Source organism: Mus musculus, chromosome 11 (assembly GCF_000001635.26).
Source record: "Mus musculus strain C57BL/6J chromosome 11, GRCm38.p6 C57BL/6J".
Taxonomy (NCBI): domain Eukaryota; kingdom Metazoa; phylum Chordata; class Mammalia; order Rodentia; family Muridae; genus Mus; species Mus musculus.
This window is the reverse complement of record NC_000077.6, coordinates 105,246,269-105,273,374: the sequence shown is the minus strand read 5'-3', so window position 1 is coordinate 105,273,374 and position 27,106 is coordinate 105,246,269. Positions and strand designations below refer to the sequence as shown.

Below are 27,106 nucleotides of genomic sequence, written 5' to 3'. Positions count from 1 at the left end.
AAAAAAAAAAAGAGGCCCATTTTTATCATAATCCACATCCTCACAGAGAAGACGTGAAGCTCAGAAACAATGCCCAAAGCATCACCTGGGCTCGATTACCTCGTGGTTTGGTTTGTAAGGGTCTCACTTTGTAGCCGTGCTGCTCTTGAAGTCACCATGAAACACTTGCTTCAACTCTCCTGCCTCAGCCTTCTGAGGGCTGTTATTAAAGGCGGCATGCGCCACCACTGCCCAACTATTTGTTTCTTTATAGGTAGGATCTTTCTACATGGCACTGGCTATTCTGAAACTCATTATGTAGACGAGGCTGGCCTCAAATTCATTTAGACCCATCTACCTCTGCCTCCTGAGTGCTAGGATTAAATGTGTATGCTACCATATGTATGCTAGTTCAGAAACCCTCTATCTTATTTTTCATTATGGAAAAATATTCAAATATACTTAAAACACTCAAATAAATAACCAAGTAACCATCCTCCAGTTTTAATCATTACTCATATACATAACTGTTTTTTCCCCCAGAGTTGAGGACTGGACCCAGGGCCTTGCGCTTGCTAGGCAAGTGCTCTACCACTGAGCTAAATCCCCAACCCCATATAACTGTTTATATTATCTAATAAGTTTTGGGGGGGGGCAAAGCATTATATGATTTTTATTTCAAATTTAATTGCTGAATTTATTTATTTATTTTTTAATAAATTGGCAAAAATAGCACCAGGTAGCAATGAGACAGGGTCTCAGGGTCTCGCTGTGTACCTGGATAACCTGGAACTCACTATTTAAACCAGGCTGGCTTTATACTCATAGAGATCTACCTGCATCTGCCTCCTAGTGCTGGGATTAAAGTATGTACTACTATATATTGCATATTCTATTAGTTTTTAATAGCTATTTTAAACATATGAGAGAGAAAGAGAGAGAAAGAGAGAGAGAGAGAGAGAGAGAGAGAGAGAGAGAGAGAGAGAGGCTGTCCACACTTTTTAAAAAGAACACGCTAACACATAACAAAGCTTAAGTGCAAGTCCTATACAATAGAGGTGCAAACCTCTTTCCCAGAGGTACCAACTCTGTTCATTTTTGTGTCACTTAGTGACAGTCACTCTAACCCACACTATCTCCCAAGTCAAGTAAACACTATAAATGTAACCTCTATTTTAAACATAGAATTTCAAGGTTTTAACTTAGAAACTTACTCTTGACTATAGGCACCACTTCCCCAAGCGTACAGAGAAACAGAAACGCAGCTCACTGTCCACCTAGCAATCAGAAGCTCAGTTAGGAGAGCAGGGCTCATTCCGCATGTTCTGAATGGCACGCCCCTTCATCTGCTTCCACTAGAGCCCCTCATTACTACAAAGAATTCTAAGCCCGGGGCTTTCTCAGCCTGGGATATAGCAGCATGCTACTTACCGCTCCTGTGCTATGAGGCTTTTTTAGGTTAAGAACCATTTAGGGCAGAATGTGGCTTTGTGTAACAACCTCAGAAGGGGATAAAAATCACAAGGTCACAATCACAAAATCACATGCCCAGGCACAGGTATGCTTTGTGACTCTCACTGTAGAAAGTACTAGTGAAAAGCCAATAGCAGGCAGGAGTGCTCACAGAACTGTGAGGCAGAGCTAGGTGGGGTCAGGTGACTGGGAGAAGGATGACACAGGGCTCAGTAGAAAGGAGTCTCAAACCCTTTAGGACATGCTAACAAACAGGAATATGAGGGAATCTATAGATTTGTTGTTTTGTTTTAGGCCTATCCTTAATTCTTGACTTAACAATTCATCATCCTAGAAACAAATCCCTCATCCTATTAACACAAGGAGAGGCTTCTACTTGAACTGTTAAGAATTCAGGGCTATTTTTTTAAGGCAACTAAACAACCCTGTTCTCTGCTGGCTTGTACAGTCAGCACTGTGTAATAAACACAGATCTCCAGGGGACAGACTATACAAGCACTCTCTCAAGGGTTTTCAAGAACAGAAAGAAAATAGAAGAAAAATTGATATAGAAAATCAAAGTACTAAAAACTCTACTTCTGTCTTAGCAGACTACATCAGGATTAATTGTTAATCACTAAGGAGTCAGTATAACAGAGCCACCTCCCCACCAGCCGATTTGGCAGACTTCCTCCCTGATACCTACCAATAAGTACCAGCTCCTTGTGACGTCAGCTCCATGCCATCCACTGAATTGTAGCTATCATCATCCATGATCTTGGAAAGACCAAAATCTGTAATTTTTATCTCTCCACATGCTGTACCATTTACTAAAAGGATATTACCTAAAAAGATAAAGACCTTTATGAATAAAATGAGACTTCTTTATTAAGAGAAAAGACACACAAGAAGGGAACAAGTGAATTCTAAATCTTTGGAATAAAACAGTCTAATTCTAACTTTGGGAGAATCCTCAGTGTCCACTGGAAATTTCTATTTTCTTAGAATTGCCTGTTTAATGTGCCAAAATCCACGCTGGGCACTGGAAACAAAAATGACCTGCCAAAGTAAAATATTACTTGTACAGTTGATTTTTTAAGAAGAAGAAGAAGAAGAAGAAGAGGAGGAGGAGGAAGAGGAGGAGGAGGAGGAGGAGGAGGAGGAGAGGAAGAGGGAGAAGAGGGAGAGGAGGGAGAAGAGGAAGAGGAAGAAGAAGAAGGAAGAAGATGAGGAGGAAGAGGAGGAAGAAGAAGAAAGAGGGAAGAGGAAGAGGCGGGGGAAGAGGAGGAAAAAAGAAAGAAAGAAAGAAAGAAAGAAAGAAAGAAAGAAAGAAAGAAAGAAAGAAAGAAAGAAAGAAAGAAAGAGAGAGAGAGGGGGGGGGGAGGGGATGGGAGGGAGGGTGGAGGGAGGGAGGGGAGGGGAGGGGAGGGGAGGGGAGGGGAGGGGAGGGGAGGAAAATATGTGGGAAAATTTCACATGAACTTTCAGTGTGCTCTCTATGCTACCAAGCTTAGAACAGCAATTTCAGGAAGGTGGGGGTAGGGGAATTATAAAGAAAACATTCTTGGGAATCAAAAATGGTGCCACAGCGCCACCTATAGCAGGAAAAGTGTAGTGACTTTTCTAGAAATAGAATGGTGAGTGGCTAAACTTAAAGGTCACAGCCAATAGCTCCACATAAAAGGAGACAGGCACACACATTTAAACAGACAAAAAGCGAGCTAACAGAAATATAAAGTAAGGGATAAAGGCTCCTTGCCTTTTCCTGATGCCTACTAAGTTAAATGATAATTTAAAAAGATAAAAACTGCTTGGGTCCTTAAGAAAATGAGGCAAGGCATATGTATACTTTATCAGGGAGACCTGAGACAAACTGCTCCATTCTGTGAGTAATGGGAAAAAGCCAAAATAGAACTTGCCAGAACAGCTGTTTCTAAATGTCATCATTAATTTTCCTGGTTCAGCACACAAGGTACTATTTCCCCACCCATCCCCCCTTTCCCAGCACCAAGCGGCCCAGGACTCTTCTTCCCACGTTACCCAGGCATCTACAGTGATAGACTGTTGGGTCTTCTTGGCTCCTGTCAAATTCTTTGACTTAATAAACTTAAAAGTCATTTAATAATATCTCCTGAAAGTTAGCCATACCTGGTTTGAGGTCATAGTGTATGATGGGAGGTTTTATTTCATTTAAGTACTTTAAAGCATTCACAATCTGCATAATAATGGATCGGGCTTCTTTCTCCGACATTAATTTGTGCTGTTTTAGGTAGAAGTCCAGGTCATTCCCTTCACAGTATTCTAATACTGTACAAAACCTGAAGGCATAAACCAGCATTTAACAGTGGAGTAAAAAGCAGATCAAACCACCTAAACCACTCTCAGCAGAGCTCAGGTCTCAGAGCTTCCATTCCTTCCTTTGTTCCTAAAACTTCTTCTATTCCTTTCTATCAGCTGCCAAAGGCTCAGAGGGCGAGACACTTGCTCTCTGGGAGATGAGCTTCTGCAATCTCCATAGTGGCATCAACTGTGCCAAAGTTCATTATGGCGCATTTCTTCTAAGAACACTGACAAGAACTGTAATGTGTGTCTAGTCACCCTCTTATAGCAGGGTCTCCTCTGCATACCCATAGCACATGTCCATTATTACACAGTGATCAATCACACAATTATCCTTGCACGTGTCCAATATAAGTGTATACACTAAGGAAGAGTCTAAGTTCTGCTCAGGTCTCAAGAACTAGTTGTATACTATGTCTGGCAGAAGACTACACAAATGTGTTCCATATGGTACGGATTCTTTTACTTATATTCATGCCAATATATCGCTCATATCCCCCATTTAAAATTGCACGTTATTGTTGGCACTACAACTAATGCATCTATCTCCCCAAGTATTAAAATTGATGTATGTTTCCTTGAGCTACTTGAATATTCCTGAGAGATATATACTTTTTAAAAAAATATTCCTGAGAGATATATACTTTTTTAAAAAATCTTTTTAGGTTATGGTTTATCAGTCAGGACTTAACCAAGAAATAAAAAACACTTGAATATTGAAGACAGAGGCTTTGATTTACAAGCTGAAGATCTAAGAAGACAAACTGTCCAGTAAGGCACCCTTGTGACTAGTTACAGCAGGAAACTGTTAGCACCCTAAAGCCAGAGGGTCAGAGGAAGAAGGTGGTGCTATTCGAAGTCAGGTCACCAGGGAAACTAGAGCTATGTGCTTACTCACTGGTTGAACCCAGATGAGCGCCCACTGACAGCTTACCAGAGATGCCCCCCAATGCAGTAGAAGGAAAGGAAGTAGTAAACAGCTATAAGCTGAACTTCAAGCCACACTGCAACTGACTACAAACACACACTTGCAGAATCTCAGGACTGAACAATAAACTATAGTTTTTATGACACCTAAAATGCATGGTAATGCTCTGAGAGCCTATCTGAAATGCCCATTCTTATCTGAGATGCTGAAATGAGTCAGACTCTTTTTCTTGGATATACGTCTACACAAGGGCTGCTTGTCTGAGAAAGCTTCTGGGTGGATAGACCAAACTCTTAGACAGCCTTAGGAGAGTGATGTAACATCGACGGGCAAGACCTAAGGTATCTTATGTTCTCCTGACTCAGGCCTAACTGCAACTAAAAAAGTTTTCAAACACTGAAATGTCCCTAAACCCTGAATAAACCAAAGGCTCTGCAGCTTACTGACCTTATTGCTATACACAGGATTATCAAGAGGACCAAAGATCTTACATTAATAATTTTATTTTTTTGATATTTGAAAAGCCTGAACCCTAAGATCCCTCCCAGTTCTAAAATCCTATTGCCCAGAAACCTGTATTCCAACAACCTGCGTCACTAGGTTGTCTTTCCTTTTGTCACATTAACCATCCTGCTTTAGGATAACAGGATGATGATGTGTGTATCAGCCTCTAGATTGGGCCTGCTAGTGGCACGTCAGCAGCAACTGGAACCAGTTCCTAAGGACTGACTGCTACACTCTCGGGAACACGGTGAGCTGGCTAGATACTGTACATAAGACTAACCAGAGTGTGATAAATAGACCTGGTTATAAGAAGGGAGGAACTAATGACACCTAAATACAACAAACATATATCTGGATAAGCACCATGCTAACTTAAATAAGCCAATTACAAAGGAACACATACTACATGATTCCATGTGTGAAACTGTCCACAACATGACTTCTAAAGGTGATAGACAGCAGTGTCTGCTTAAACAGAGGAAGAGTAAAACAGAGAGGTAATAGTAAAAAGGCTCAGGTTTCTTCTGAGAGTGAAAACATCTACAATGATCTTGGATAATGCCCATGTATCTATGACACACATGAAAACTCATTCGACTGTGATGGATGAATAAGAAAGTATATAATTTAGGATAAAGTTCTCTAATTTTTAAAATTGGTATCTTAATATTGGACATAATAGAAATATTGATGCCACAGATATTGGCAATCACCTTATCCTCTCTCCCTGTCAAGCCAGTTTTTAACCAGCATGCAGTGCCCTTGTTCTTTAGTCAAGAGATCCAAATTTAAATTGTTATAACTATTTGCCTGTAAATTAATAAATGTAATTCACTTAGAGAGTATTTCCTGGGCCTAGATTTAAGCTCCATCCCACAAGTATTCAGTATGTCAGGACGATAAGGGAAGGGAAGAGGAGCAGGACTTACGAGTCAGTGTCCAGTGAAAAGTAATCATACAGCTTCACTATCCTGGGGTGGTCCAGCTCCTTGTGAATCCGGTATTCCCTACACGCATGCCTGCAAACACAAGGGAGCATCAACACAGAGCACGTGGCCCTCGCTTCTCTAGCACTTCCCGTCCCCGCATGTGCATCCGTTTGCTCCAGGAAGATACATCTGGTCATCTCACCCAATCACTCTTTCCTCAACCTATCTAGCCACTGAGAAAAATCGCAGGTGCTCAGTCTTTCTTTTTAAAAAATCTTTTTAGATTTATTTATTTTATGTATGTGAGTACACTGTAGCTGTCCTCAGACACACCAGAAGAAGGCAGTGATCCCTTTACAGATGGCGGTGAGCCACCATGTGGTTGCTGGGAATTGAACTCAGGACCTCTGGAAGAGCAGTCAGTGCTCTTAACCTCTGAGACATCTCTCCAGCCTTCAAGCATTTCTTAAATGAATGGATGTTGACTCTTCTGTGACAACCACACCTCTTTTATGCTAATACTCAATACTAAAAATCACAGTCTTCTCTTCTAAAGTAATGCTTCCGGGGACTGGGGAGGCAGTGTACTGGTGAAGAGCTTGCTTGCGATGCAAGCATGGGGAGCAGACATGGACCCAGCACCTTTGTAAACGCTGAGTGGGCATGGTAGCCCATCTGCACCCCAGCCTCGGATGATAAACACAGAGAACCCCCAAATCACAAGTTCTGGGTCTGACTGAGACCACATCTCATGAAATAAGGTGGAAGCGTAATGAAGGATGATTACTGACATTAGCTTCTATCTCCTAAGTGCTGCAATTATAAGCATGAATCACCACAAATGCCTTCACTTGAAACTGAACAAAACGAAACAAAACAAAATGACTTTTTGAGGTCACTAGATACTCTGGAGGTAAGAATCTTGCTGCCAAATCTGGCGACCTGAATTCAATTCCTGAGACCCACAGGGTGGAAGGAGAACTGAATCCCACAATTTATCCTTTGACCTACAGTGTTATTTTACTCAGAATAAGTAAAATAAATGTAACTAAAGAAGTTTTAAAACGTACCTTTCAAGTTCAAAATAGTAAAAGTAAAAGCAAAGTGTATTATATATATGAGATATGTATCAGCCACACAAAGAATTTCAAAAGAGCACCCTAGGGCCTGGCTTAGTCAAAAAACTACTTGTCTACCAAGTAACACGGTCCTGAGCTCAAAGCAGCTGGGTGCAGTGGCCAGTGGTTATGACCCCAGTGCTGGGGAAGCAGAGGAAGGTGGGTCCCTGGGGCTAACTGGTTCATCAGTCTAGCCCATCTGATGACGTCGAATGAGACAGACACACACACAGACAGACAGACAGACAGACAGACAGACAGACAGACACCCTGTCTCAGAAAACCACGGTGATGGCTCCTGGGGAACATATAAAGCTGTCCTCTAGTCTTTACATGTAGGTTCATACACTTGCACACACAGTATAAGGCATACACGCATACACAGAGTGACACACACACACAGAGTGACACACACACATACACGCACGAGCATTTGCATCATATATTTATCAAAAGGTTTTAAAAGTGGTTCTTTTTTTATAGACAGTAACTAGAAACCGCTTTAAGCAACTTAACACCATTTAAGATGTTAAAAAAAAGATGTTTGTTTAAGGAAGAAGTCAGAAAAGAGAAATTTCCTATTAAATAAATGAAAAAAATTGTTTCTGAAGCTGGTATGTTCCAACATATCAAAAAGTACACATAAAGCACGTAACTTAAAAAAATATTAAATTTAAAAACTGGGGAAATGAGGGAAGAACAGAAGCCTCCCAGTAACTATTAAAGGTTTTCCTAATGGATACTTTGGAGTTAACGCCAAGATGCTACTTTAAGTTTCACTGCTGTTTCTAATGCTTCATTTTATCATCACTGTCTCCCTATACAGAAATGACAGGCCCATACTAAGGCCGGGAGTAGCAGACACACACTAAGTGAAGAACGGAGGACCTGGGTCCTTAGACTCTGGCTTCTTCATCACTGAGTGGGAAATCTAGAGATGCATTCCTGTGGTTACTGAGCACACACAGCCTTGGCTCAAAATCCCACTGCACCAAATAGCTCTACTTAGGATTCAGTGCAATATTTTACCTTTGACAAAATAAAATTATGAACAAAAACCCAGTAACAACTTGCAACTCTATGGCAAAAAAGGGATCACTGTTCAAGTCACTTCTGGTTCAGCAAACTTCTAGACTATAATATGTCTCTTTGAGTAACTTTTGCACATTTCAAAGTACAGAGCATTTTTATTGTAAATGAACAGAAAACAAGTGGTAGACAAAGTTAAGAATGAAAGAAAGTGTCATTCAAAGTTTTCATTCTCTAAGCCAGGTGTGACTGCATACCTGTAACAGCAGCATTTAGGACACTGAGGCAGGAGGAACAGCATGAGTTCAAAGTCAGCTGGGCTACAGAATGAGACCCAATGTCAAACAACTTATACCAAAGTCCTCACCAACTACAGGAATCCCTGAAACAGCAAGCCCAACACAGCCCCTGCCAGGCTCTCAGGCTATTGCTTTGTCCTTCTCCAACAAGGCATGACTGATCTGGATCCCTCACAATCAACATTCTAATTAGCACCCAATAGATTAAAGGACTATAAATAAGAAAGCAGGAGAAATGTATACACTAAAATGTATCATTTTTTTCTTCTTATTGAATGATGTAAACAGATTTCTAGAATGCTTGCTTTTATATTGGAAAATTTAATATAAGGCTATTATATAAGGACATATAAATTTGGATATAAATTATTTTTTAATTTTCTGTGTATGAGTGCTCTATCTGCGTGTACACTTGCATGCCAGAAGAGGACCAGATCTCAGTTTAGATGGTTGTGAGAATGTAGTTGTTAGAAACTGAACTTAGGACCTCTCGAAAAGAGCCGACAGTACTCTTAACCGCTGAGCCATCTCTCCAACCCAGAATAATTTAAATAAATACAGAAATAGATATAAATTATTTTTACTAATTAAGACTGCTTAATAATTTTTCCTATTGTAGACATTTTGTTATGTTTTGGAAAATTAAAGAAATGTAGTAGGGAGGAATAGATGATCAAGTGGGTAAAGGGTTTGTTATGCAGGCTCAAGGACCCAGACTGGGACCCCTGGACCATGTGAAAAGCCTGACACAGTGACACTAAAGCCTCTGTGTTGGGGGTATAGACACAAGTAGCTTCGGGGGTTTGCTGGCCAAGACACTTGTCCAAAATGGCAAACTCCAATTATAGTGAAGATACTCTGTCTTAAATAAATAAGGTGAAATGGCTCAACACAAAAAGAACTTGCTATGTGATAATTTGAGTTCTGTCTCTGGAACATAGATGGTTGGAAAGAAATGACTCCCAAGACCAGTTTTCTGATAGTTCACATGCATGTTAAAAGTGTGCATGTAAACCCACACAATCATAATTTAAAAAAAAATTTAATTAAAAAACAAAATCCTAAGGAGGACTGAGACTAAGAAGACCACTATTTTCCACATGAATATGCACATGTACACATACATCATACACTTCCACCCTAGCTCCGCCTCACCCATGCTTTACACAAATTAAAAGAAAAATAGTAATTCGTTATTTTCATACTGCAAGGGTAATATATATATATCAAGTTTGCATTTTGCTTAGACAAGAAGGGAAAGAATTTTATATGGTGGATGTTATGCATTTATAATCCTACTTGCAATATACAAATGGAGGCAGGAGAAGTTAAAGGTTATTATCATCTAGCAAAATGCTAGCCTAGCATACTTAAGACCCTGCTCTCAATGCCCCTCTCCCATCCCCAAGAGGCAGGAATACAACTCAAAATTTAACACAACAAGAATGTTTTAAGCTTCTTTTTAACCAAATAAATTATTTTGCTCCAAACAAAAGTGGGAAATCTCCCCCAAATAGAAAAACAATTTAATAAGACCTTACTAAGCAGGGCAATGCTTACTAACACTGAAGCATACTTCCTTTTCAATGTTAATCTAATGCTAAATTATCAAAGCACGCTTCAAAATCTATTATGTACTTGACCCAAGTTCAGAGAAGTTAGACACTTAACCAACTCACCCACTTTTAAAAACAGATTTACTTAGTGAACTGGAGTGACAAATGGTTTAAGCACCATGTGGGGGCTAGAAAATACACTCAGGTCCTTTGCAAGAACAACCAGTGTCTTAACTAATGGGCCATCTTTCCAGCCCCAACTTCAACTTATCATTATTTATAGCATAAAGCTCATAGCAGGATTTCCTATCACTTAGTTAAAATCAAATGTGGAAGTGTTAAAGATTTCTTCCCAGGCAAGACTGGAGGTCATAAGAACACCCCTTTCCCAATATGTCAACTGAGAAATGGCTGACAATCTCAGGTGCCACGATCCTCCCCTTCCCCCAAGAGGAAACAGTGAGAAGGTATAATAGACACACAATTCTAGTTAGAAGACCAAAGTTTAGACAAAGGAGGCAGTGTCTATCAGTCATTCCCTTTCTTCCTGATTTATTTTCATTTATATGTATGAACAAAAGTCTATGTGTATGTATGTGGGGGGGGGGAGATATCAAGGTAGTGCTGTGTGTGTGTGTGTGTCTGTGTGTGCCTGTGTGCATGTGTATCTGAGGAGGCTAGAACAAAGTGTCAGGTGCTCTGGAAATTGAGTAACAGACGAATATGGTGCAGGGAACTGAACTCAGGATCTCTGAAATAGACAGTGCTCTGAACCACTGACCCATCTCTCCAGCCACTTCACTTGATCTAATTCCAGTAGAAATGAGAGAAAGACAACCACTTGGCTGGGCATGGTAGCACATATCTAAAATCCTACCATTAAGAGGAGACAGAGGCAGAAGAATTGCTGTAAGTTTAAGGCCAGCTTAGTCTACACCATGAGACGCTGTCTCAAAGAATGTAAAACTAAAACTAAAACAGAACACCTCAATCTATAATCACGGAGGCTCAACCTGCTTGCCAAGAGTATCGAGAAGGAACCAGGGCCTAACTTCCTGCAGTTCCTCTGGTATGCAGTGTCACAGTTCTCTTAAGGTCAACAAGAAGCTAGATCTGAGTCTATGACTTTGCAAAATATGTACAGGTCCCAGCAGAGAAAGTGTTTTCAAGGTTGACCTGGTCCCTAGAAACACTGTTTTACAGTAGCTAATGACAGGTATTTGTAGAGAGATGCATATCCTAGATCAATACCATTAACTATTCTTGTAAGTCTCAATACAACACAATTTTCATTTATAATTGGTCAGAATATGTGGTTTCCTTCTCAAAAGTGTTTTTGGCATTCACTGCTGCATGCCATATATTCCTGACGTCAGGTGACTGGAATGGACTTTTAATAATGTATCTGGCTTCTCAGAAACATCTGGACTGCAGCTGCTTGTCATGTGAGCATGTGCACACAGGGAGTTTTACACAAGGCATTTATCATCCCTTGTCCTACCTCTGTCTAAAGCCTACTTCTCTCATGCTGAGTTCTGTTAGTGTGGAACAGAAAGACTTCCAGTTCCCTGGAGCACAGTAGGTTTAAAGCAAGACTGTTGAGGAAATATCTAACCTTCCTCTTAAGACTTAGGAAGTTAACTAAAAGGCTTCTTCAATACCTACTAATTTTTTCTCCTTCAAAGTCTTATGAGAAAAAAACAAAAACAAACATCTAAACAAAAAGCAAAACACCAAGGCCAAGGCTATTTCTGTAACTCAAAGCATTTGTTATTATCAAAAGGGGCTCGTCTTCTCCTTTCAGGGACAGAACCTGCCTCACTCAATATTCCTATCTATCACAAGGAGACAAAATTGCTCAGTGGGGAACGTATTAGCAAATTAAGTCTGGAGATTCCAAAACAAATGAGCCATGAACGTCAGTATTTAGAAGCTCAGGAGGGAATATGACAAAACCTGGCATTAGTGGAACAAAGAAATCCACGGCTGCATATGTAATAACTATTCATTCCAAAGAAACCACCCTTTAGCCCCGCAATCCCAAGGACAGAAAAGAAAAGGGATGCCATTTTACTGGCATTCTCAAGACAGGCAACCACAGGAAGCAGAGCACTACAATCACAGAAATTTGAAATATGAAAGTGGACGGGCCACAGGAAGGCACACTAAGACTCCATTCTTCCAGACCCACTGTCTCCTTCCCAGTTGACTAAGGGAATTATCACTGAGTTTCTACAGACAAACAATAGTTTCTAGGACCTAGTTTACTGTCTCTAGAAACAACAGGAGTCAGAAGCACAGGCTCCGAAGTGGATGGCTGTGTTTAAACTCAGCTTCTAATAGTCTCAAGTTCTGTAAGTAACAGTTTTATCATTGGTAAGACATGGAGTATATTCTCTTTGCTGGGACAGTAAGGAAGATTAAAGAAAACTGTCAATAATTCATCCAAAGCACTTTCAAAATGCAAACACCCAGGCTGGAGAGATGGCTCAGGGGTTAAGAGCACTGACTGCTCTTTCAGAGGTCCTGAATTCAAATCCCAGCATCCACATGGTGGCTCACAAACATCTGTAATGGGATCTAATGCCCTCTTCTGGTCTGTCTGAAGACAGCAGCAGTGCACTCACATATAATAAATCAATCAATCAATCAATCTCTGAGCTGGAGTGAGCAGAGACAGAGAGAGCAGAGGTCCTGAGTTCAATTCCCAGCAACCACACGATGGCTTACAACCATCTGTACAGCTACAGTGTACTTATATACATAAAATAAATATATAAATCTTAAAAAAACCCAAAACAACAATAATAAAAAAACAAAAACAAAAAACACACACCCCAGCTATCATTAATGTCTGTGGAAACATCAGACACTTCAGCAACACTTACTTGTGGTAATTCTCCTTTTTCTCATCTCTCCAGTTTTTATTTAACTGGTGAATTTTCACAGCTACATATCTTTGCTCCGTTAGATCAAATGCCTATTAAAAAAAAAAGGAATAAATTATATTCTACATAAATACTAACAAAATTTACAGGGAACTCTCTTGAAGCTTCTATTTAACAAATCAACCAACACAACATCCAAAACACATTATTAAATGAAAGTAGCAGCAAATGACAGATCATGTACTTGCTCCAGTGTTGCAACCGTCTTCTTGAAAATTGTGATTAGATAATTTAGAAGTCTCCAGACACACTGGCACCATGGGATTTAAAGGACAAACTCAAGCAAACACCACAAGCAGATGTTCTCAGGCTTGCTCCCAATAATGCTCACTTACTCTGGACTTCATCCCTCCTGATCTAGGACCTGTCTTCCTTAGGTTGTCTCTCACCCCTCAGCTAGCCTAGAAGATTCATAAGCACCAACACTGTCTGTTTCCTTTTGAAACCCTGGGACACGGACTGACTGACTGCTTCCTACAGGAAACAGCCCAGCTGGGACACAGACTGACTGACTGCTTCCTACAGGAAACAGCCCAGCTGGGACACGGACTGACTGACTGCTTCCTACAGGAAACAGCCCAGCTGGGACACGGACTGACTGACTGCTTCCTACAGGAAACAGCCCAGCTGGGACACGGACTGACTGACTGCTTCCTACAGGAAACAGCCCAGCTGGGACACGGACTGACTGACTGCTTCCTACAGGAAACAGCCCAGCTGGGACACGGACTGACTGACTGCTTCCTACAGGAAACAGCCCAGCTGGGACACGGACTGACTGACTGCTTCCTACAGGAAACAGCCCAGCTGGGACACGGACTGACTGACTGCTTCCTACAGGAAACAGCCCAGCTGGGACACGGACTGACTGACTGCTTCCTACAGGAAACAGCTCAGCTGGATATGATCATTGGTGTGACCATTCACAAAGTATCCCATAATTCAGTGTGCTGTGTTCGCTAAAATAAGAACTGACACAAAACAAAACCACTCAGCTTTACATTTGGTGTCACAACTATGAACTCAATGAAAGCAAAGTCTTAATTCCAGCAGTAGCACACAGGAATGGGCTTTCCTGAAGAGCAGCAGCCCAGCACTGGTCAATCAGAGCTGCTCATCTGTGCACACAGGCACAAGTGTACAGCACGCCTACAGAGAACAGAGGTGGCCAGTGCTCCACGAGTCTTCCCATTGCTTCTCTAGAAAAGTTATGTGTAAAATGGGGCTGTTTAAAAAACAAAGGTCGTGTCATGCGCAGGAGAACTGCCAACAATTGGGGCCAGCCTGAATCACTCTGTCAATTTAGAGCCAGTCTGGGCTACAGTGTGAAAACATCATAAAAACAGGGGGAAAGAAGTTAAAAAGGGCCAGGCATGGTGGTGCATGCCTTTAATCCCAGGACTTGGGAGGCAGAGGCAGGTGGATTTCTGAGTTCGAGGCCAGCCTGGTCTACAGAGTGAGTTCCAGGACAGTCAGGGCTACACAGAGAAACCCTGTCTTGAAAAACCAAAAAGAAGAAGGAGGTGGAGGAGGAGGAGGAGGAGGAGGAGGAGGAAAAGAAGTAGTTGTAGTAATAGAAGTAGTAGAAGTTGTTAAAGAGGTAAATTGTATACATATATCAATCACCAAAAAAAATTTAAAAAAAAATTAAAAAAAATTTAAAAACTGGTTCCAGCATACACACCTGTAATCTCAACACACAGGAGGCCAAGATAGGAAGACAAACCTGGGCTCCAAAGGCCAATAAATACATAAAAAGTAATATTCAAGATGATGGAGAGATGGCTCCTTGGCTAAGAACACTGTGCTCTTCCACAGGACCTAGGCTTGATGTCCACCACCCACATGGTGGCTCAAGACCATCTGTAACTGGAACAAGGAGTCTGACAACCTATTCTGGTCACCACAGGTGTCACACACACATTATGTACAGCTTGCAAAGCACTCGTACACATAAAAATATTGTTTAAAATAAAGAAAAAAACTAAATAAAAAAGTGAACCTGTTAAAAAGGGAAACCTGTCTGGGGTTACAGCCCAGCAAGAGAACGCATGCCTAACACACCCATGGAGACACGAGGCTGAAACCCCAGGACTTAACAAAGAGGGGAACAAATAAAACACAAGGGGTTGTTGCTTCTACCTGAAGCAAAGGCATGCTTTACAGACGTCTCAACCATAAAATGTTGAATAAATAAACATAAATCTTAGCAGCAGAGACCACATCTCTATACCTTACAAAACAGAATTCCACAATGATGAAATCACACAATAAATCAGTGTTGCATTTTATAACCAGGCATGAAAAAATATATAGGTTTGTTGGTGAACACAATGTGGAGTCTTTGATATTTAAAATTGGGTGCCTCTCCTACTTGTGGAAATCAAGCTGTAGATATCTGGTCCCTCCATGGGCCCTAAGAAAGCACTAAATAAAGACAACCTTTAAAAATGCAGTGCTCCAGACTGGAGAGATGGTTCAGTGGTTAAGAGCACCACTGACTGCTCTTCCAGAGGTCCTGAGTTCAATGCCCAGCAACCACATGGAGGCTCACAACCACCTGTAATGGGATCTGATGCCCTCTTCTAGTGTGTCTGAAGACACTCAAAATAAAATAATTAAATCTTTTAAAAAAAAATTTTTTTTTATGGTACCCAACACTCTGGGTGAGACTGCTCTAAAGCAGAAAGCTAGCTTACATAAAAGAAACAATTTGAAGCCAGCAAGGTGGTTCAGTGGGTAAAGGTGCTTATCACTAATCATGACAACCTGAGTTTATTTAATCTTGGGAACTTAAGTGTAGTCCTCAGAGGATCCCACAAACATCTACAGATGTCTACACACACACAGACACACACACACAATTTCAAAAAAAATTCTAAAAATATAATTTAATACATTTTGTTCAAAAAATTTAAGACTAAAGTGAACACAATACCTATCCTGAACAAATATGAATGCACTAGGAAGGACAAAACCAGGGTCAAATTCAACATAATTTATAATTAGGACTTTTTCCTCTTATCATTTTATCTAATTTTTCTACCTTAAAAAAAGTAAAGAACAGGCACAGTTGCTCATAACTAGAATGGCAACACTCAGGAGACTGAGGCAGGAGAATTGTTGTGAATGTTAGAGCTACATGATGTACAAGCCCGCCTGGGCTATAGGGGGAGATCCTGTCTTTTGTGGTCACAGAAATTTATTGAAAGCAATTTTCCTAAAGATCTTTATCCAAAAGCTTTTGAATTTAAATCTGTAGATATCAACTCACAGTTCTCAATATTGAAAATTTCTACAAATTGGAATAACCCTCTTTGTACCCAGTTCTTTGTACTTACCTTGTAAACTTCACTGAAACCTCCTCTACCCAAAAGATGTAACAACAAATATCTGTCATTTAGTGTTGGATGGTCTTTAAACCTGTGGAAACACAATTCATAACACACTGAGGTCAAAGACTAGTCTTCCATAGTCCAGCATTCCTAGAACATCTCCAACTTTAAATGAACACTTTAATATAGCCACTGCTAAGAGCTTGACAACTAACATCAGTATAGTCTATTATGAGTACAAGGTTACACAGCTGAAATAAAGAGAATTATAATAAACAGTAACAGCCATTAAAGCCAGATAGTGATTCTTGTCTCAGTAGCTACATATAAACTTGTGGCTGATTTTGATCTCCCTCCTTTTTCTATTTTAAAATCATATAAAGCTTCAAGGTATTTTTATATTGCCTTGAAAATAAAGTATTCCATGTGTTCTATATGAATTCATATCTCTCTCTCCCTCTTCCTTCCTCCCATCCGCCCTCTCTCTAGGGTCTTGCTATGTAGCCCTGGCTCACCCGGAACTCACTATGTAAGCCAAGTTGGCTTTGAACTCACAGAGATCCACTTGCCTCTAGTTCTTGAATACTGAGACTAAACTTGTGTGCCGCCATACCTGTCTAATTGAGTCTTTTAGAGACAGGATTTACTCTGGCCTGGAACTCCCCAGTTTTCCTGCCTCAGCCTGCTAAGTGTGTTGGGGTAGTGGATGTACACCATCATGTCCCACCTTTATGGTTTTTGAGACAGGGTTTCATTTCACTCTGGCTTAAGCCTCCCAAATGCTTGGAATACATGTAGATAGGTCTGTGCCATCTAACCAAATTTGTTTTTCTCTTTAGATAAGTCTACTATAAATCTAAGTCTAGGATACAGTGTATACCCAAAACAGATTCTTCCTGTAGTACATGCACTATCATCCCAGACTCTAGAAGCAGGCAGAAAATGAAAGAAAGCTCAAGAGCAGTCAGGGCTACATAATAAGACCCAGCTTGCATGCATGCCTCACATGCATGATGCCTTACACTTCAACCCTAGTACTTAAAAAAAAAAAACTTATAACCAGTACCCCAATTAGTGCTAAAATTCCTTTATTCTTATTGTAATAAAACAGTGTGCCTGTGGGGAAGAGATAATATTATTATGGAGATTTAAATTAAGTAGACTCTTTAAATTTAACTCTTAATTTGGCTCCTGTTCAAATTAACTTCATTTCTCTAAACTTGTTTCCTGACTGATATATGCAAGACTATGGGGCTATCATGAGAATTAAGTGTTGAGGCCAGAATGAACCCTTTCCTGATACATAAAGTCCACAGTAAATGCTGGGCTGGTACCTCCCACTTGGCAGAGCAATGGTCCATGGGTCCCAGTGGTCAAAGGTAACACATGGTCAGACACAGATGGGAAGAACTAATCAGTGATAAAGATCATTTCCCACTTGTAAGCTACTTTCCCTCATTTCAGTCATAGAAATGGCTTATAAACAAAGGTGAGTGTGAATCTATAATTAATGTGGCAAATTTAAGTTTTATTAGTCTTACCTACACAGAAAATGGATGTGAACTCACCTAATATTCTCCTACACTGTAGCCAGGTTTCCATCTCCCAAGGCTCCACAGTTATGTCTTCAAATGCCACAAACCCCATCCACCCTCACAGCTGGCAAGCGTTACTGTTTTAGTAAACTCTACTCATGTAAATTGCTATATGCACACATATATAACCTTACTTTTAATATAAAGATTGAAATTTTGTTCATAAAATTCTACTATAACCTAAAAAGGAACTAAATACACTCATTTGGAGGAAAAAAAAAAGTAAAAACATCACTCTAGATCATACACGACATAAAATAGTCAGCAATTTCCAGCTCACTATGCCCCAGGTTGCTTACTGCGAATTGTCTTCATTATGTATCCTTTTTAATTCCCTGATGTGTAGATTCCTAACCCTTTCCAGCCTTTCCAGCTCTGCCTGGATTTCTGCTTCCTCCTGAAAAGGGGAAAAGAAAAAAGTTCAGAATCCAGTGAACTTTACCTTTTCATTTAAAAATAACGACATCTATTTCACTTGTAAAGAAACCAAAAGCTCCTCTGCATTCATCATCATCCACTCAGATGCAGCCACCGGGAACTTTCCAGCAATGCTTCATGCATACACATACAGGCTTTGCAAAAATCTGACAAAATTCAGGTTTATTGTCTGGTTTTACTCTTTGGGTATTGAATATACTCGATACCTTAAATTCCACTAACTTAACATCTAACAAGTAAGTGTGTGTGTGTGTGTGTGTGTGTGTGTGTGTATGTTTTACACAAAAACTAATGTTGATTACTATAATCATAAATAGCATCTTTAATACATGCACGCATATTTATTTCTACTTACGTGTGTGTGTGTGTGTGTGTGTGTGTGTGTCTATATGTGTATGCCATATGTGTACAGGTCATAGCAGGGGACAGAAGAAGACATCAAATCTTTGGAGCTGAAGTTAAAAGCAGTTATGAGCAGCCAGACATGCTGGGAACCAAACTTAGATCTCTAAAAGAACAACAAACTTTAACACCTAAGCACCTGGGCTTCGGTATTTAAGAGCTTTCAAAAGGAAGGAAGGAAGGGAGGGACAGAGGGAGGGCAGACAGACACAAAAAACTACATTCATGGTATCTTGGGGCTAGAGATGTTAAGTCTGTGGTAAAGCACTTACCTAACATCTTTAATGCCTTGGGTTCAATTTCCAGCACACACCCCCTATCCCAACAATAACAAAAAAGCCCACTTCATACTATATACATGTTAAAGTCTTGGATTTAATCTCCAACATACACATACATGCACACATATACAGGTATACACACACAAACTAGCCCGACAACCAAAACCAACCTCATATCACATACATGACAATGATAAGATACACTGATGCATTCCTTTAGTTCTGGTATTTAGGAAGCTGAGACAAGAGGATCCTGAGTTCTAGGCCAGGCTGAACTGGGCCTTAAAACTCTCTCAAAAAAAAAACAACAGATACCATGCCCATGACCTTCAATAAAAAGATTATTTTTGTTGAAAGATTCAGTGAATATCACCAACAAATTCTTTTAAGTATTAGAATATTGATGGTACAATATTATTTTCTATAGTTACTTCAGGCAAAAAAATAAGAGCTACTAATAACAAAGGAGTTCTTCCATCAATTTCAGACGTACGAGTCCAGTACACTTCATTTCTATTTTAAGGATAGTCATGTGGGCAGCTCTATAAAATAGACACATTTTCTACCAATATGTCACTGGCGTAAAACCAACTCTCACTGACTTGAAAATAAAAATCCAACCATTAGACTACAAGACATGACAGTGGCAGCAGCAACATGGTATTCCTGCAGCATGCAAAGGTACAATTAATTATATTTGTCCAAATGACCAAATCATTTCTGTATCAAACATAAAGTGGAAATTATGTTTCTTAAAGAGATTTTCCCTGGGGGGGAGGGTAGAGGGACTTTCGGGATAGCATTTGAAATGTAGATGAAGAAAATATCTAATAAAAAATTTGTTTAAAATTTAAAAAAAAAAAAGATTTTCCCATCATACTTACTTTCTTAAGATGACCTAATCTAAGTTTGAAGATTTCCTCTTGTTCATGGTACTCGGCTAACGTTAACCTGAAAAACAATGGTGGCGATTTCAGTAAATTCTATGAATAATAACATGCTTACCTGAACAGAATTGCTTTAATATGCTCCTAGAGTATATATGGTTTTCATGTTTAAAATGACTAAAAGCCAGTTTATTTTGAAGTCCGATGATCAAATTAAGGAAACTCTTATTTTCACACGAGATGTAAAGAAGACTCAAAAGTTTGAGAAAAAAAAGAAAAGCATGTAAGCTATATTTTTCCATTATTACAAAATGTTTAGTTACATGTTACATACATCATAACACCTAGCTACCACAATGCTGTAACTATGGAATAGAATGTTAGAGAGCGCTGAAGCAAGGGCCAACGTGATGGACAAGCGCTCACTCTCAGTTCCACCGACTATTCCAAGCACACATCCTCCATTCTAAGAATAAAGTGAACTTACTCCAATTTTAACTTCCCCACCCTCACCTCCTTCAAAGGTTTAAGTGTCACTATTTACATGAATACTAAATTACCAGGACAAACAGGACACAGCTTTGAATTCTCACAGAAAGGGCCACAAACAACCTCTGGCTTAAGCTAAGGGAAAGATGCAAGTAAAAAGGTAACAACAGAAGCACCAGGGCTGCTGCATCAGCCATGGCTGCAGAAACACCTGTACCCACTACTCCAGTCCATCCCATGAAAAGGGGAGAAATGGAAGGAGGAGGAATAGGAGGAGGGATGAGGAGGAGGAGGAGGAGGAGGAAGAGGAGGGAGAGGAGGAGGAGGAGGAGGAGGAGGAGGAGGAGGAGAAAAAGAAGAAGACGACGACAATGACAGTTTTTTAACAGGTTCCGTATCAGGAAGTGATAATGTAACTCACTCCAGAGGCCTGTGTTGGCTTCTGGTCAGACACAAGAGCTAAGTCTCAGATCCTATAATTAAGAAGTGGACTGAATGCCCCCGAGCTTGGATTTTACAGACTCCATCTGGTAATCACTAATGAACTTACTGGTCTAGATTAAAATCTAATTAGTGTTTGGTGGTGTGTACTCGTGGCATGCATGCACACACACTCTACACCTTTTTTTTTTTATCATTTTTAAGTCAATGGTTTTCATGCACTGGTAATAAATAATTTTCAAGTAATACTGGAGGGCAGACCCACTACATATAACCACAGAACTCATCAAAGACAACAATGACCTGGGATGTCTACAGAATCTTTCAAATAAAATGCTTGGCGTTTCTGATACAAAATATACTAGTTTTAAAATACTGTTATATTAACAAAAGTGTTTCTCAAACTTAGTTTACCACAGACACTTTTATCACTATATTGGAATTTTGGCTTATTTAGGTATTGTCCCCCCTGTATAAATTATGAACTCCTAAAACTGGGGTTGTTTCCTTTAAGATCTGCAATCCAGAACAGGGCCTGGCATAAAATAAGCATCTAACATAGACTTAGCAAGCACGTGTCAAAGGTAAGACTTCCTAACACATTGGGTATACATGGGTGAGGGTGAGTTAAGCATCTTTCTCACTGGAACAGAAGAAGATGCAGTTCCTGAACTTGTTAACACAGTTGTAATTTAAGTAGTACACTTGGCATAGATTATAGGCTAATGTGGTTTTGTATATTGATATATAAACATTAAAAAGCAAAATAATAAGCATTTTATCTTTTTAATGTTTGTGTACATAATACTGTGTGTGTGCATCTTCTCTCTGTCCTAATTTTGGACAAGAAATTTACTTTCAACTAAAGACAAAAGAAGAAAAGAAGAGAGAAAGATTTTCAATCTCTCTTGTGTATGATGGCTATGTAATAACTTTTGACTGACAACCTTCCTAATACTGCAACCTTCTAATATAGTTCCTCATATTGTGGTGACCCTCAACTATAAAATTACTTTTGTTGCTACCTCATAGCTATAACTTTGCCACTGTTATGAATCATAATGTAAATATCAGTATTTTTCTTTCTTTTTTTTTTTTTTGGTTTTTCAAGACAGGGTTTTTCTGTGTAGCCCTGGCTGTCCTGGAACTCATTCTGTAAACCAGACAGGCCTCGAACTCAAGAGATCCACCTGCCTCTGCCTCCCAAGTGCTGGGATTAAAGGCATGTGCCACCACTGCCTGGCAGCATCTGTGTTTTTCATAGTCTTAGGTGACCCCTGTGAAAGGGTCCTATACCCCAAAGAGGTCACAACCCACAAGCTGAGAAATGCCATACTAGTGTTTTCCATAAGTGTCCAGAAAAAAGTATGGAACATGGGGGCAAGGGGATGGGAGGTAGTAAGAACACTTCGAAGGCCAAGAATTGTCTTATCATAAAATACTCCTTTTTGGGGGGAAGAGAGGCATTGGAGGCAGGTTTTCTCTGTGTAGCCCTAGCTATTTTGGAACTCACTCTATAGAGCAGGCTAGCCCTAAACTCACAGATATCCACCTGCCTCTGCCTCCTAATTGTGGAGATTAAAGACATGATCACCTGCCCAGTGTGAAGTATTCTTTTTCTAAAATAGCAACCACTTTTTTCTTGCCTTACACTTTTTCGTTACTTTATTTGTATGGATGTTTTAACTACTTGTATGTCTGTGCACTACATACATGCCTGGTGCCCTCAGAGGTAAGAAGAAGGTACCAGATCTCCTGGAACCAGAGTTACAGACGGTTGTCAGCTGCCATATAAGAGCTGGGAAGAGAACCCTGGCTCTTCACAAGAGCAGCTGCTGCTCTTAACCACCGAGTTATCCCCAGCCCATCTTGGCTTACTTCTAAGTTTGTGTTAACGGAGTACTCTTTTAGCCAATAAAGAGCATTCTAAAATATTAGCCAGATCATCTTCGTAAGACAATATCAATTACCATAAAATGATACAAATTTATTTTAACCTAGAGCTACACATACATGAAAATTATTAGTGATATATTTATTATCAACAGGCAAACAAAATATATGTTGTCCAGAAGTAACAGTACTTTTCTTTCTCATTTCAAACTTTCTGGCTATAGGATGGCTATGAAAATCAGCTAATATATCTTTTTTTTTTAAAGATATTTTCTTCATTTACATTTCAAATGCTATCCCAAAGGTCCCCTATACCCTCCCACCCTGCTCCCCCACCCACTCACTCCCACTTCTTGGCCCTGGTGTTCCCCTGTACTGGGGCATATAAAGTTTGCTAGACCAAGGGGCCTCTCTTCCCAATGATGGCAGACTAGGCCATCTTCTGCTACATATGCAGCTAGAGACACGACCTCTAGGGGTAGTGATTAGTTCATATTGTTGTTCCACCTATAGGGTTGCAGAGCCCTTCAGCTCCTTGGGTGCTTTCTCTAGCTCCTACATTGGGGGCCCTGTGTTCCATACTATAGATGACTGTGAGCATCCACTTCTGTATTTGCCAGGCACTGGCAAAGCCTCACAGGAGACAGCTATATCAGGGTCCTTTCAGCAAAATCTTGCTGGTGTATGCAATAGTGTCTGTGTTTGGTGGATGATTATGGGATGGACCAGCTAATATATCTTATATAGCTTTTGAGTTGAACAAATCCATTCACATGTCTATAAAAATAAAATTTTAAACCCCAGGGAACTCTTTCTAAGTGTTTCCACAGATATTCAACAAGGTACCTGTATTGGAGAAAAGGGGTATTTCATTTTATAGCATCAAGAACATACGTTTCATTTTCAGCTCCATTAGTCTTGCTTTTCCGTTGTTTCTGCTCATTGGTTGCAGGAGGGGCCTGACCCATGGCAGGAGGTTTCCGTTTTGCTAACATTTTCCGTTGCCTTTCTATCTCTTCTCTCTGTGAATTTATCCTTTCCTGTTGCCTAGAAATATAAAGAATATGACACAGAAGGTAAATAAATTCCACTGCTGTGGAATTCATGCAAACAACTTTTCACCTGCATGTCTGACAGACTTCACGAGTGCTAAGCGTGCTTCATGGAATAGAGATTTGTACTTAGCCTTCAGGGTAAGGGCCCCATAGTCAGTGGGAATGTTTTTGGAAGGAGCCTGTACTTTAAGGAACTAGTTATGATGATGACTGAAAGGTAAGGGAAAGTGAATAAATACCTGCTAGGACCTTACAGACTTGAAAGGAACAATTTTCAGATTCCCTTTTAAAAGCTAAGAAAATAAAATCTGTATTACATTAGGAAAACTTGGTATGAAATGCCCACCCTATGAGAAGTCCTGAGTGCCTTGAAATTAACTCTGTTAATTACCATACAACAATAATGTTGAAAAACTATATACAGTACACTGGCCTAGTGCACTAGTTTGGCTAAGAAGTTTCTTTTGTTTGTTTATTTTTGTTTTTCTAGACAGAGTTTCTCTGTGTAGCCCTGGCTGCCCTGAAACTTGCTGGTCTCAAACTCAAGACCTGCCTCTGCCTCCCAAGCATTGGGATTAAAGGCGTGCGCACCACACCTGGCTAAAGAATTTTTAAAACAATCTCATTACATATCTTAATTGGCAACTAACCATCCTATCTTAGATTCAGTCTGTGCACATTATACAGCTGAAGCTACACTATTAAGAGATTTGAGTAGCACTACCCTCTGACTCCATACTCATGAACACAGAACGGGCAATTTGTGCTTCTTGGTCAAGGTGTCATGGGATGGCACGCCTTGGTATGACAGACAGCCTTAGTATTAGTACACTTCAGCTGCACAGGTATGCCTCACTCATAGGGAAGATGCTACTCTACTTTCTGGATATTCTCTGATGTGACAGCCTCTTCTTATTAAAACAAACAAAGCCGGGCGTGGTGGCGCATACCTTTGATCCTAGCACTTGGGAGGCAGAGGCAGGTGGATTTCTGAGTTCAAGGCCAGCCTGGTCTACAGAGTGAGTTCCAGGACAGCCAGGGCTATACAGAGAAACCCTGTCTCAAACAAACAAACAAACAAACAAACAAACATACATACAAACCAACCAACCAACCAACCAACCAACCAACCACATATTTGGTATATTTACAAAGCAAAAATACTCTTGAACTAAGTTTGAAGTTGATGTTTCATAGGTATTTATATAGCATCAATATTTGTACTTTTCTTTCGGGACTCAATCTTTTATGGTTCATTGTCACTCAAAAGTAGTAACATGTTCTCCTCTCCAATTCGTATTAACCAACCTATCTCAACAGAGAAAAGTGAGAAAGAGAACCTAAGTCCTAACTGTGACCTGGAGGTCAAAAGTTAGAGACTGTCCTGAATGGACATGCAGCTGATTTAGCTCAATGGTACAGTGCTTGCCTACCAAGCAGGAGACCCTAGTTTCAATCCTTACTACAGGAAATAAGTAAATTATTAGTAATAAGAATATAATGCCTCCTCCACATATCTTCCAGTCTTAGATGAAACTGACCTAACAAATCAAAATAAATAAAGTTAATAGAGCAGTATTAGATATATAACTCAAGACAGACAGACAGACAGACAGACAGACACAGTTTGTCTCTTTTGTTTTTGAGACAGGGGTTTTCATCATGTAAGCTGGGCTGGCCTGAATTTGCTTTGTAGCCTAGACTGGCTTTGAACTAGAGATCTGCCTACCTGCATCTGCCTGAGTGCTGGGATTAAAGGCATGAGCCACTACCACCTGGCAATCCTACATTTTTTTTTTTTTAACCAACAATAATTACAGAAAACCTTAAAAATCCAAATACATTTAAAGTTCCTCCACTTCATCCTGGCAGCTGACTTACTTGATGAGGTTTTGGAAAGCATAACCATCTGTCCACTGCTCAGTAAACGAGGCTCCATGCCGGACAGTAGTAAAGTGGCCTAATCGCAATCGGTCCTGCATGCTCTTATCTCTGCACGCCATCTTCTCTTGTTTTGACTGAAGTAAAAGGAACAAAACAATAATTAGCATTTTTACAAACTGATAATTATAGTATTATCAAGGAAAATACTGTTGATAAATCTATATCATCTCTCAAAGGGGGAGAGGAGAGAAGGGATAGAAGGAAGAAGGGAGGGGAGGAGGCATCCAACACCTGAAATAAACTCAACAGAGACAAACTATCAAACTCATACGAAAGAGTCAGAAATCATATCCATGTTATCACCTGGAGAATCTAGGTCTGGTGTACATGCAAGGAAAAAAAACTCTAGCTGTCATAAGAACTTTATTCCTCAGAAATTCTACATTTCAACATGTTTATCTCAGTTAAGAAAGTGTTGACAATGGCTGGAGAGATGGCTCTGAGGTTGAGAGCACCGACTGCTCTTCCAAAGGTCATTCCCAGCAACCACATGGTGGCTCACAACCATCTCGTATGGTACCCGACACCCTCTTCTGGTGTGCAGGCATATATGCAGGCAGAACACTGTGTACAGAATAAATAAATGTTTAAAAAGTGACACACACTAAAACCCCTTAGGACATACACTCCAGGCTCATCGTCACTAACCTTTTCTATAAGGAGCTTCTTGCTCATGGTGACACATCTATTTAATCGTTCCTTGTATTTCTCTAGCATCTTTTGCTGTTCATCTATCTGTCGTCTCAAATCACAGTTGGCCTTCAATGGGAAAAGGTTTTAAAATTAGTTTTAAGGAAGATAGATTAGCAGAAAATACTTTCTAAGAAGAGAAAAAAATCATTACTATTTGTTTTGTAAGTCTGTCTCTATAAAGGAAATACTTCACCCCTTTAATCAATCTTTATGTTAACCATGTAAGTGTTGTTTATGTAAGAGTTATTCTGTTTTTGGTGGTGCTATGGAATCAATCCAAGACCTTGCGTAAGTATGCTAAACATGTGCTGACCTACATACCAAGCTTATTTCTAAAGAGAAAAGGAACATGAGTTCTCATGGATGATTCTCCCCAGAGAAGCCCAGACAGTCATGCCTCCACCAACCAGAAATAAGAAGATCTTGCTTCAAGAATATGAGAATGAACATACAGATAATTTAGCTGTGGTCAGAATCTTACAGGATAGGCTAAATACTTTGAAATACTCAAGGTTCCTAAAACAACAGAGAGAGAAAGAACTACTAACCCAAGGCCAAATTTGACTTCAAA

The 27,106-nt window shown here is 40.0% G+C and overlaps 1 protein-coding gene across 20 annotated transcripts in view; it reads right to left on the bottom strand.

Moving 5' to 3' along the window:
- Tlk2 (tousled-like kinase 2 (Arabidopsis)) overlaps positions 1–27,106 on the bottom strand; it is a 116,065-nt gene that overhangs the window by 10,585 nt on the left and 78,374 nt on the right. For 19 of the 20 annotated variants that reach the window (XM_017314550.2, XM_006533314.4, XM_017314551.2 and 16 more), the window contains 10 exons: positions 26,491–26,601; positions 25,780–25,916; positions 23,738–23,890; positions 20,018–20,084; positions 18,312–18,409; positions 16,424–16,505; positions 13,023–13,114; positions 6,133–6,222; positions 3,580–3,749; positions 2,138–2,276 (listed from right to left, as the gene is read on the bottom strand). In XM_017314550.2, the coding sequence (XP_017170039.2) occupies positions 2,138–2,276; positions 3,580–3,749; positions 6,133–6,222; positions 13,023–13,114; positions 16,424–16,505; positions 18,312–18,409; positions 20,018–20,084; positions 23,738–23,890; positions 25,780–25,916; positions 26,491–26,601 (1,139 nt within the window). The remainder of the gene's footprint in view (positions 1–2,137; positions 2,277–3,579; positions 3,750–6,132; positions 6,223–13,022; positions 13,115–16,423; positions 16,506–18,311; positions 18,410–20,017; positions 20,085–23,737; positions 23,891–25,779; positions 25,917–26,490; positions 26,602–27,106) is intronic. The other variant, XM_006533316.4, reaches the window with a different exon arrangement.